The sequence below is a fragment of the Cystoisospora suis genome (assembly GCF_002600585.1).
Source record: "Cystoisospora suis strain Wien I chromosome Unknown contig_5289, whole genome shotgun sequence".
Lineage (NCBI taxonomy): Eukaryota > Apicomplexa > Conoidasida > Eucoccidiorida > Sarcocystidae > Cystoisospora > Cystoisospora suis.
The window spans coordinates 1-12,112 of record NW_027158079.1 but is presented as its reverse complement, the minus strand read 5'-3'; the positions used below and the strand labels follow the sequence as shown (position 1 = coordinate 12,112).

The following is a 12,112-nucleotide window of genomic DNA, read 5'->3' as shown; positions in this document are numbered from 1 at the left end:
GCGCGCCTGCTGTTGAGGGCCTGTTGCGTTGTGGTCGGTTTCTTCGTCTTTTCAAAAGAGCCATTATCCTGGGGCGTCAATCCTCGGAGACGCAAGCGCCTCCGAGGCTCCGGTTGGTGGATACTGTGTCTAGTAAGGGCTTCATTCGGACTTGGTCGTGCACATTGTTTCATTGCCGTACAGGTCGTGTGCATGGACGCCAGAGTGTGCAGTGACATCCGCGTGAGGGAAAAGATGCAGGATCCGCACCTCATGCAAGATCTTCTCTACATGTGCCAAGCCATCGTGCAGATGCTGACACGCATCATTCACGCCAAGCACAGCTGGGGACATGTCGACCCACACACGCTGAAACAAGTCCGGTGCGGTACGTCAGCTCGTGCTGGCGAGCGCTTCGGAGCTACGAGTACAGACGCTGTCCGTCTCCTCTGCGGCAGAGCTGTAAAACAAAAGTCAGCACGGGGCACGTCCGCGCACGTCGAAATACTGCACAGTTGAAATTGTAGCTCACGCCCAGCCGTTTCCAGGGGGCCGTGGCGTATACGAAAGAAGAGCGGCTGCGCGTATGCGGTTTCTCAACCTCGCAGCCAGAGTATGAGCGGGCTGCGGACAGGTCCGGGCTTCGTCTCCACAGGTGTCTGCAGGAGTGCGGAGTCATGGAAGAAGTGTGTCTGTGCGCTCTTTCTTTGGGCTTACATGGTGCACAAAATCGGTTTTTCGTGTAGGTAGTGGATACGCACAGAGTGGACGTGCCCATAGATGTCCACATACAAAGATCGCTCTGAACCGGGGAATAGGGGACGCTGCCAGCAGCTGTAGGGCCTTGTATTGTTTTGCCAAGGATGAAAAATGTAGTGGCCGGGGTTGTCACACGAATATTGGAGGCAAACGTCCGGGAACATCGAAGTAGGCATCCTGTGAACCAGACGCATATACACGTAGGCAACAGTTTGCTACAGGACAAGGGGTGTGTTCGGGACCGTGTGAGTATCTCCGAGACGACTGCTGGAGGCCACACCCATTGGCCGTGAGTGTCCAACTGAGGGAAATCTTCAGCTGACATCCGAGCATTGCCTTTCTATGCACCACTAGCCTGGGCAAGCCTGCTTTCGAACGGCCCCTGTGTGTGTTCCGAGGACCCTCGGTGCGTAGCTGCCCAGGCAGTACACACCCAGCATGGGCACAGTGGTGACGGGCCAAAGAGTGGACTTAACAAGCACAGATTTTTTTTTCCTCGCTCTCAGTTTTTCACAGGGTCGGACTGTCCGCGTGTCTGCGTGTCCGGGGTCCTACCGGTAGCCGACCTGTTACTTCGAGGTTCCCCGAGGTGGCGTGTTCATTTATCCAGGCCTGTTACCAGCAAGCGCAGTGAGGACGCTGCAAGCGGGGGAGGGCCGAAGCGATGGTGCGGTCGCAGTTGCTCCTGATGGGGCTGAAGAGCTTCCGAGTCTGCAGCAGCTTGAGAATCTCCTCGTAAAGAGCAGGGAGAAGATCTTGCCGCATCTCAAGAAAAGCCTCCCTCTGATCGAGCAGAACTGGCGCGAACAGCAGGTGAGTCTTCGGTGCGGTTCTACCGGATCTAAGACATCTGGCCTCTGGTGTTGTCGAGACGTTGGTCTGGGACACCTCTTCATTATCTAGGAAAACTGTTGTCCCGTATTTCGACAGCAAGAGGCAGGATGTGCGCGGCTGGTTTCTCGAAATGGACGACAGGCGGGGAAGCTCCCCTAGCAGTTCTCGGGTTGTGATCTCATCAACTGCGCGGTTTGCGAGCTGGCGGCGGTGTGTATGTGGATCTGTTATTCGTTCCGCATCGCCTCCAGCGCGCGAACCGCCTCTTCATCCTGGCGGTGACGTGCGCACCCCGCCGGGGATTATACTCAGCCAGCGTCGCGTCTTTGAAGCGATGGAAAAAAGCACGATCTGCGTTCTCGCGGACCACTGGAAATTTTCCGGGGCCCCTGATGGAGGGGGGAGAGAACTGGTTGCCCGTGCTGGAGAGTAAAGTCTCAAACGACGGGTGGCAGCAGACCACCGTCGCTCTCGAACTTGGTGGAGGCGCGCAGGAGTGGAGCAGCTTCGGTTCAAACATGCCGGGGGACAGATTGTGACTGCGTCGCTGACGCTGTCCGGTAGCGGTAGGGGTCACTGCCCAAGATGACTCGCCTCACAATAGTTAGAGCAGTGGCGATTTGGGCAAGCAGCATTTTCCCAGAGTGGCGGGCGGTGCGTCGTTCACGTTTTGTTGTGCGAGGGATGTTTCTGTCCTCGAAAAGAAGCCGCTGAGTTGTCAGGTTGTGTGTACTCCTCGTAGGAGCGCAAGGAGGCCCAGCGGCGCGGCCAAGAGGAGTTGCGCCGTTCCGCTCAGGAGAGGAAGCGCCAACAAGTTCTTCAACAAGAAGTGGAGCGTCAGAGACAACTGGAACTATCCGAGAGACTGATGCTTGAAGCTAAGGAAATCGCAGCAACTCTCCCGTTGAAGAAGGAGGAAGAAGACGGCGGTGGGTCCGCCGGACCGGGAGCAGCGGGGAAGCAAAAGCGAGGCGGGACGAAGGGGGGGGAGAAAAAGAGAACACGGGAAGAAGAGGATCGGGCATTTCTTGCCGATGATGATGAGGACAGTTCCGACGGTGTTGACCGGGACGAAGAGTCGGGCGGGCATGAGAAAAAGAAGAGAAAGAAAGGCGAGAGTGCTCAAGATGACGGTGAGGAGGAAGCGGGAGAAGATGCGAGAGGAAAGAAGAGGAACCGACACCGTACAAAGGAGGAGAAAAAACAGAAGAAGAAACACAAGAAGCATAAGAAAGAAAAGAAGCAGCGACACAGAGAAGACGAACCCGGAGCGGGAGACGGAGTCACTGGACGAGCGGACGACGGAGGGACGCTGCACGCAGATGGAGAAGGCAGCGGAGAGCGTAACGACCAAGAAGGAGGAGGACCGACGGCATGCCCGCTTTCTTCAGACGCCCCACCGGGGGAGCGGGAGCTTGAGTCGCAGGGCTTGCAAGGCAAACATTTCTTCATCGACTCACCAAGAGACGGAGACGAGGCACACCGGATTGCTGTTGAGAGAAGTAAATTGACGCAAGGCACGGGAAAAGCACAGGAGGAAGAGGGTAACAGGAACCTGCAGGATTTCGAAAGTGCCCACCAACAGTTGGAGAGTAGGGGAGAGGTCGAACGCGTAGAGGACAACGGCATGCTCGAGGAGGAGAAGGACGATGACGAAACGGTGGAAGAGGAGGAGAAGAAGCACAAGAGGGAAAAGAAACACAAAAAAGAAAAGAAACACAAGAAAGAAAAGAAAAGGAAGCGGGAGACAGCAGAGCTTAGGCAGGAGGAAGAGAAGGACCGTGCTACAGGAGACGGCACAGAAGAGGCGGACAAAGGAGCACGATTTTTGCCTGAGGGAGAGGACGCCGAAGAAGTCACTGCGGCGACAAGCAGACGAAGGAGAATCGTGTCCGGAGATGACAAAGAAGACTAGTGTCACTCGGTGAGGGCGAAGCGTGGAGCTGCTATCGTAGACAGACTGTTGGGGCTTCGTTCCCTCTCTCCCCGGCCAGCTGTAATCAACCACACTCAACTTTGCAAACGGGGGGAGTCAGCTGCCTCCCCCCGTGCCTTAGGAACTAGACAGATTCCTGTCTAGTTCCTGAGAAGGGGAAGGGTAGCTCGGTCGTACGGAGGGGAAAGCTTGTTTACAAGGTTCATCAAGACAGACGTGTGGCGTATGAAAGTGTTACGAAGGAGTCGCGGCAGACGAGTTTCGGAAGGGGAAGGATGGGAGATCCCGCACGACTGGAGTGACCGTCTTATTCCAGGCATGATCTTCATGGTACCGTTCGGTGTAGCATAGCCAGATTTTTCAGGCGTTGCCGGCTCTGGGTCAGCTACCACAATCTCTCCATTCCTTTCTTGCCTTCGCATTCTGTATACGGGTTCAGCAGTCTCCGGCACCGAGACTCGTGCTCTTTGAATGCAGGAGTCTGGCTTGTCCAAGTCGCAGTCATCTACACTATCGAACCTCCCATCTCGCTTCCGAAGAAAAGCCGATCTAGAGCATCGAGTCGTTGGTCGCTGCAATCAGCTATAGATTCGGCACCTTGCGTAGTAGTAGGCTATCACTCCGAGACTACCATCTAATCATCCATCTCGAGTGACGTGGCCACCCGTTTCTTTGGCATTTAGGCTCAATCTCTGGTATCCGGCAATCGAAGAGTTGGGGCGTGTTCTCGATAGATCGCGCATCGGCCATACCGTTGGTGCCGGCTACATATGACCTCCGAGCTCTGATCCTTGTAGGTATTCCGGCTGTTGAGACACAAGCATTCTCAGTCATCTCGACTGGACGGCACCAGCAATGTCCGGTCCCGGTCCACAGAGGTCTGGGCGTGCTAGAAAAACGGAGCGTCTCGCAGGTAGAAGTGCGATCGCCCGGAAGTGACTGGTTCTTTATACTCCAAGGCCAGCAGAAACCTGTCGCGGAACGCCACGACTCCCCTGATGTAGTGCCACGAGGCAGGCGAGCTGACCGGACAGAAAGAGCGGATAACACGAGCAAGTTGGGTTACGCGGCGTGCGATGTAGGCAGCGTAGGCGTCAGTCCGGTGAAATCCACGGGCTACGTCCCAAACTACATAGCCGGTCAAAGCTTAGCAACAGGAGGAACTGCGAAAAAACCAGTGGACTCCTGCAGGTTTTGAAACGTGCGAGAGTGCCTGCCGTAACGTGCCAGCCGGCTATCTGCCTTGTACCCTGTGGCCGTCAATACATACTAGCTATCTTGTCGAGGCGACCTCCTGTGTGAGCCCTGCGCCCAGCAACTCTCCTGTGGTTCCCGGTAACAGCTTCCCCGCGAGCGGGCAATCTCGTCTACCGGTGGCCGTAGCAGCCCCAGTCGCGTCACCCGACACTGACCGGGCTCAACGGACTCCCGTTTGAGTAGCGGTTGAACGGTCGTCCGACCGCCTGATCAACGCCCGGTAACCTAGTGCGGGTCCGTGACAAATGGTGACCCCAACCAGGAGGCCTGCAGTAGGGGGGCTGTGCATGAAGTAGTTCTACTGGAGACCGTGACTTGCAGAAGAATCCTGACTCGGATTTGGCTTGCGGCTACTCATGCTACCCCTTCTGACAACGTTTCTCCGGCGGGCTTTCGCTCAACCGAGCGAGACAAGGCTCGTTGCCGAGAAGTGCTGGACACTGCTGTGCGCACTGCGCGACGGAGGTAACCGACGCAGCGGAAAGTGCAGTCCAAGAGCGAGCACACACGCGAATCTTAAAGCTAGCGCTTCCCCCCCGCTCTCCCTTGTAAGCCCGCCGCGGAACTCGAGAGAACGGTATCGGCATCATCCACCGACGGGGAGCTTCGACGGATAACAGACTCCTCAAGGTAGTCGGAGACATCCGAGGACACACGCCCAGTACGCCACGACCTCTCAGCAAGGCACTTGGCCGCAGGCACGGCAAAGGCGACCAGCGGAAAGACAGCGACCTCCCTTCTGTTGAGCGGATCTGCACCGGTGACGGCGGCGTCCGGCAGATAGCCACACGGTGGCTTGTGCTCGGCTCTCAAGTGTCCGGGGCTTGCACAGGTGTGATGCCCCCTGCTGTGAAGCTGCCGCTGTTGACGTCGATCAGTTCCCGGAAGGCTTCGCCCCAGCGGCCGGCGTCGGCCGAAGAAGCCCAACTTCCACCGGGTGCAGCAGGAGCGATACACGGACCACAGGAGAGCACGAAGACCGACCGAAACGGGCTGCCAGCTCGTAGTGAGTGAGAAGTGACTCTGGGTTATTCAGCCGGCTGACCCTGTAACGGGATGCACAGCGTTGCCGCGTGCCTCGCAGCCACACGGAGGAGGCCTAACGAAGTGGCCAGTCGCGCCTCCTTCGAGTGTTGACAGCGCTGCCCACATCTGGATGGTCAGAGGAGTCAAACATGCCAGCGCCTGAGGACTGGCTTTTGCAATCTGATCTCGGATGGTCTTCATGCCGTTCCAGGACGTGTCCGTTTTCAAAACGAGGAAAACCGAGGTCATTCAAGAACACAGCACTTCTTTACAGGACCACTCCCTCTTCCAAAGAGGCAACCTAGATTGCACACCCCACGTTAGTCGGAAGGAGCCGTTGTCTGAGTCTCTCCGGGCACCGAGCAGCCGCTACTTCTCCGGTGCCGCTAGGCCCGTAGACTCTCCATGCGCCCCAGGGACCGACTGCTGGTTTGCACTACGGCTTCCCACTGGCCCCAACGGCTGATCGCCGTCGCACGGCGGGGTCACTTCTTTTAAAGTAAAGTCTGGGAAGTGCTGTCTCAAAAAAGTGATAACGAGCTGTAGCTGGCGCTGCGTCTCCTCGTGCTGGTGACGCAGCTCCATTTCTCGCTGGCGCACTTTCATCTCTGAGCGGGAAGCATAGAATCGCCGGATGTAGAGCCCCACGGCGACGAGACACAGCATGACCAGCATTACGAGGGCATCGCTAAGAGCCTCCGCGCCCACCTGGACCGAAACAAAAAACCACCGAAACAGGCCCCACACACGAGGGTTGGATAGCGGTGCGTCTACTCGCGTTTCGTACAGGAAGCTGTGTCGCCGTCCCTACTCTGGCGCCACACCCGACCCAACAACGTAGCGGCAGCAGGCCTCACACGGAGGCAGTCCAACCCCCAGATCGGCCCCACCTTTTCTTGGAGCCTGCCGTGAAAAAAAGGAGCTCGTGTTTTCATGCCACAGAAACTCGTGACGCAGATTGGGCCACCGTGTCTGCGGGCGACGACCTGGGTGGTTCTTCTTCACCCGCATGCTCCGTGGTGCAATCCTGATTGGTGCTTGACAGAAGCTATCTATCGGCTGGCGTAGTCGCGGAAGCAAACGATGGCTGAAGTATCGTCTCCTTCGCCTGAGCTCACAGAAACAAGTAAGGAACTGCACTACCGGGAGCGTCAAACAGTGAATCTTACCTCCAGTGCTTTGTCATCGTCCAGTGGCTTTACACTAAGCGTGATTCGCGCAGCTGCCGGGTTCCACGGAGCGGGCGTCATTGACGGCCCATTTCCACCCGCTGGAAGAGACCCCACGTGACTCCTTGAGCTGGGCCCTTGCCCCGCAAGACACGCCGAGGCAGCGGGCGCGCGCGACTGGCTGATCGCCTGGCTGAGTCGTACTCCGTCACCTGCCGGTGTGCCTTGAGCTGCCGAGGAAGCAGTCACTGAGCTTTGGCCAGCTGAGCAGTGCACCTGAACTCCCGGGGAGGGGTGATTCGCTTTGTAATGGTGCGGCGAAGCCGGCACAGATAGGACACGCCCGCTGAAGTACTTCAGATGCACGTACGCTCGGTTTGTTGCCTGTCCCATCTCCACGAGTCTCCCAGAGTATCTGCGGACACGGAGCAGAGCCGACGTGGAAACCAATCGCTTCAGATCCAGGGGCAGTCAGTGTCACGTCAGCTACCAAAAGGACGATTCAGGCATCAAACCATCTGCCGCTGAATAAGATCCTGAGAGGCACAGTCAGAAGAGGGGTAGACTAATGCATTCCTTCCTGCCCACCCTCAACTGGCTGCCAGCGACTTCGAGAGCCCTAGGGAAGTTACAGCTTTTTAGGTTTTTCCTCTTTTCACAGGAACATTTCAAGCCATGACTGAGCAGCTTGCTCCGTAACAGAAAGCGTCGCCAGCTTCCGGGCAACCCTAACACAGGTTGCCGGCCCCTCAGTAGCTGTGTGCATAGAGACATAGCATGCGCAAAGTGCTGACCCTCTGAGAAAAGAAAGACGACATAAACACATTGGCCTCGCCCATCACCGGGAGAAAAAAAAATTGCCCATTGCGTGGTTTCTCCAACTACGAGGCGCTGGTGCATCTCTCCCTGGCATGCAGGCTCCGGATATCAAGACATCTTTTGTGCCACCTGAATGGTGCGCTGAAAGCGAAAGAAGAAAGCCCCACCTCGGTCAAGGCCGTACGTTGCCCCACCAAACAATGATGTAAGACAAAAGTCTCCTCTCCCCTCCTGCTCACTACAAACTAACGGGGGGCGCCGCCCGCGCTCTGCACGAGACCACGGCAAAGCTTAAGTTTGAGCAGGACGATAATGATGGGTACACAGAGTCTGACTTCGACCATTTGCTGCTGTGGCCACCCGGAACGAAGGAGTCATGGAACCCGGAAAAAAGATAAATGGCGCTTTCTGACTCACCGGGGATTTTGCCGTGCTACTTCAAGAATGGCGCTCGCACATCGTTTGCTGACTGCGGATATGACGACCCTCGTGAACTCAAAGACAACATCCATGGCGGCTAAATACCCGACTAAACCCCAAAAAGAGAGCTCATCGAGACTGGAGGAAAGTGCTTGAAGGCAAGGGTGCATATTCTGCATCACTGCGGAGGAGTATGAAGTCGATGGTCCAAGCAGCTGATAGCGTCCGACACAGAGTTGAAAAAAAGACAGACAGAGAACTGGCACAGTACGAAAAGGGGCAGCTCCGCCTACACGCTGGGGCAGCTCATGGCGATGGGCCAGCCATCTGGATTGCCGGTGACCACAAAAAGATTCACGCTTTCGGAACTAACACCCGAGTAACGTGGGGAGAACGAACCGCCACCGGAGGCCTCTCAGAGACGTGGGGCTAAATCTGAGCACATTGCGCCGCCGCGTGTTGCCCAATAGCAACCGCAGCACGACGCGCCCCGGAGGCAGGACGCTGCTGCTTATTAATACTATACAGTGCAGGTCGGCGTCCAGAGAAAGCAGTCGCGGTACACGGACGCGAGTACCGTCAAACGCAGCCGACGTGTCAGTCTATGACTCCCAAGGCGATAGCATCTCCGCCGCGAGAAAGGAGTAGAAGGGAAGTGTCGCCGCGGATTCCGGCTGCGTAAAGCTTGGGCTGCTTAGCGACGAAAAACACGTCTGGCCTTTCTTGCAGGTGTACGGGCCCCGGAAAGCCCAGTGAAACAAAACTGCCGCTGAGTGGCCCCCTAATATGACAGGTATCATCTGCGACCGTCGTGGAGAAAACCTAGGAAGACTGAAGCCGTAAAGTCCCAGCTGGGATGCATGTCGCGGGGGAAGAGCAGGTCAGGAACCCTCTTCGATGGAAGCTTGGAAAAGCAAAGTCTGGATCTGCTGTTGAGGATTCCGAACGAAGTACTAGCATAACAACATCTTTTCGTGGCCGTTTTGCCAAACGGGTACAAGCCGCGCTGGACCAAAAAAAACAACGCGGAAGGAGTACCGAGAGGCAAGGAGGCCATCGTCTGTGGTCTGTGCTAGGACTGTCGCCCGTAGAGTGCACACAGCGACGGAGTGGAAACAAGCACTGCAAACCATGTTCTCCATGTAACAGTTCAGTGCGCAGCACTGTTGTCGCCGTGCCGCGCGGCCCCATTGGAAAGCTGGCGCGCCACAATTGGCCTGGTAGACTGCTGCCGCGGCCGTCACGTCGGGAGTGCCCGGCAAGACAAAGCCGGGCACACCACCGTGTCTTCTCTCACTCCGAGAACCCGCGATCGAAAAGCGGTCCTGCCACGAGAGCGGTTGAATGCTGTCGCCGCAGCCAGTTTAGCATAGCACCGAGACCAAGGTGCCTTCAGAACACCTTTGCCGCTCTCTCTGCAATGGTGTTCTTCTTCGCAGAGTCAGATGCACGACGGACTGCTTTATACAAACGGTATCAATCAAACGGCAGAGTGAGGTCCGCCGACGTCCGGGGGGCGCGAACTCGGCACGCGGGGTTCCGTTGCCGGCTCAACCAACCTGATGGAGCTTCGGCTTTCAGCTCGGAATCTTCAGGAGATCGGGGCAGCCCCCACGCACACCACATGTACGTTATGAAAATGGTTTCTGTTGTGCCTGCAGAAGGCAGTAGTCGTGTGGCAAGGTAGCCCAGCGGGAGCGTGCAGTAGCTTCGTGCTACTGGAATGGTCGACGTGGCATGATGCTGCCGCCCCGCTGGGGAGGCGGCGATGAGAACGTTTCTCTTCCCGGCTCGGATGAAAGCTGCCGTAGAGAGAGAGATGACACGTGGTCTTCTAAGAACATGAGCTACTTCCTCTGCGCGGACTCGCCGTCTGGTGGCATCGTTGTGTTGCGATAGTAAAGGGAACGCTAAATGTTCTCTTCGGGTCGTGTTCTCTCTCAGCTGTTGCGGGTCGAGAGTGGATTGCGGTTGTTGCCGGTGGAGCTGGGCGTGGCGGAGCCTCCGCGTGCCTTCTGTGGAGCAAGGTCTTTTACCTTTTTTTTTTTACGTGACTTCAGGATATGTGGAAGACTAGAACCGGTTCAGTGTAATTCCCCACGCAACGAGCGTGGTCCGTCGCTAGTGTCACTTCACTATGAAAGTGGTGCCGTGACCCGGGAAGGCTCGGTTGCGACGACGTCTCGCCTAGTTTTTCTCACATTGTGGTTCCCTTTTTCTTTTCCGTCTTCATTGCCGTGAAAGCCGGTCGGAATGTCGCACCGGCACTGGCGTGTCCTCGCGCATCCCACACAGTCAGCCACACGTGCTGTGCCTGGTTCATTCTTTTGCCGGACAGTAGCATGACTCCGCCGTTTCCTACTTTTTTACTACCATGGTCAACTCGGATGCGGTTTCCTCCGGGAAGCGCAGAAAGGATACGGGTCCGGCCGCTACAGCGGCTGTTCCGGAGAGCACGGAAAGGACAAACCAAGGCCGGCCAAGTCGGTTCCCGAAGAAGCGGTTGAGGAGGCGAAACAACTGGAGCGGATACATCAGGAACTGAAGTAGCCTGTTTCAAGTGAAGGAAGAAAACATGATCTAGGCTGGGTGGCTGGGATTGAAAGAGTGCGAGAAATTCTGCAACTGCAAGATGCTTATGGGACCCGTGTGGAGTTTGACGGGCGACAGATTCGTCTTCCATAGGACGCACTTGTGGTTGGGCAGGTCCCTCCTATCAACAGGGAGGAAGAAGCAGAAAAAGCAGTTCCTCTGCCAGATAATGAAAAAGACCGTGCTCTGCAGAGTCCCGAACTACTTCCACCAGATGGACCCACCGTGAACTGGGAGGGAGCACTGGTTTCGGCTGTTCGAGAATGAGTTAGCAGGCCGACATGTACCGCCCGAAAGATGGGCGGACATGCGCATGAATCAGTCCTCCTTTGGGATGAAACAGGAGGTAACGTCTGTTGTTCAGGCCATCCGTTTCACGGGTGTGCCAGCAGATATGGTATACGAAGCAGCGCGCGACAAGCTGTTAAGGAACGCCGGTATGAAATACAGTACTCTCAATACTAGAAAAGACTACAGAGCGTCATCCCAGGTTCCAGGGGTGCCCGTGAGCTGGGTACACATCTGAAACAGTTAGCTGTTGACTACGGCGCTGCAAGAGTCTGAATGGCTCGTGAGTTTAAGAGGCTGCCAAAAATATCGAGCATACACTGACACAACTGTATCGACTGTCGCTTCCACGGAGCCTTCAGCACTACTCGCCATCTGTTGACTCTTTCCCTCTGTCAAATGCTTCATCGCTGTATTCTTCCTATACGTCCACCTTCATTGATCGTGGGACTATGCTGGAGGCCTGCGAAGAAAATAGGAAGACCGTTGCTGCCGCCACCGTCCTCAAAACAGTGGATGATAGAAAAAAGCGTCAGCGTGGCGAGCGTGGGAGAAGTGGAGCGACTCGTTATGTACGAAGAAGCAGGAGGCCTACGGATGCAGTTTGTGTCGCGGCACCCAGCTGCCCCGAAGCAGTCCGGCCGTAAAAGTCTGCTTCCGGGAGCAGTAGCTCTCAGAGTGATGACCTCAAGCTTCGCTGCTGTTTCTGTGCTGGTCCGGACCACACAACTCGCAAACTGCGTGTGGTACTCCAGGTGGAAGGAAGAAGACCCGAAGCCAAGAAGGCTATGCGCCAAATGCCTTAAGTGTCGGCACCACCCTCGTTTTTGCAGGTGCTTGAAGGGGTCCGCCATACAGCTCTGTGAGGGTATCCCCAGTATTGGTTGTTGTGGTCAATGCCGCTCAGGCGTCAGCGGACTGGAGACTTGCAGAATGCAAGACGAACTGCTTCCTCCGAGACAGGAGAGAAGGCTAACCGCTACGAAGTGAGTCACTTTCGTGGTAACCTACCTGTCACGGATCTCAGAATTCT

At 56.3% G+C, this 12,112-nt stretch overlaps 2 protein-coding genes across 2 annotated transcripts in view; one reads left to right on the top strand and one right to left on the bottom strand.

Annotated features, from left to right (window-relative positions):
* CSUI_009086 (tetratricopeptide repeat-containing protein) overlaps nucleotides 1–3,843 on the top strand; it is a 12,123-nt gene extending 8,280 nt beyond the window's left edge. The window contains exons 6-8 of the mRNA XM_068069205.1: nucleotides 184–367; nucleotides 1,349–1,551; nucleotides 2,315–3,843. Coding sequence (XP_067918816.1) covers nucleotides 184–367; nucleotides 1,349–1,551; nucleotides 2,315–3,487 — 1,560 coding nt within the window. The 3' untranslated portion in view covers nucleotides 3,488–3,843. The remainder of the gene's footprint in view (nucleotides 1–183; nucleotides 368–1,348; nucleotides 1,552–2,314) is intronic.
* Nucleotides 3,844–6,091: 2,248 nt separating this feature from the next.
* CSUI_009085 (uncharacterized protein) lies at nucleotides 6,092–10,379 on the bottom strand. The gene is made up of 3 exons (XM_068069204.1): nucleotides 8,197–10,379; nucleotides 6,961–7,375; nucleotides 6,092–6,499 (listed from the first exon to the last, which is right to left on the bottom strand). Exons 1-3 carry the CDS (start codon nucleotides 8,376–8,378, stop codon nucleotides 6,161–6,163), a joined length of 936 nt encoding a protein of 311 aa, XP_067918815.1. The 5' UTR covers nucleotides 8,379–10,379; the 3' UTR covers nucleotides 6,092–6,160.
* Nucleotides 10,380–12,112: the final 1,733 nt, after the last annotated feature.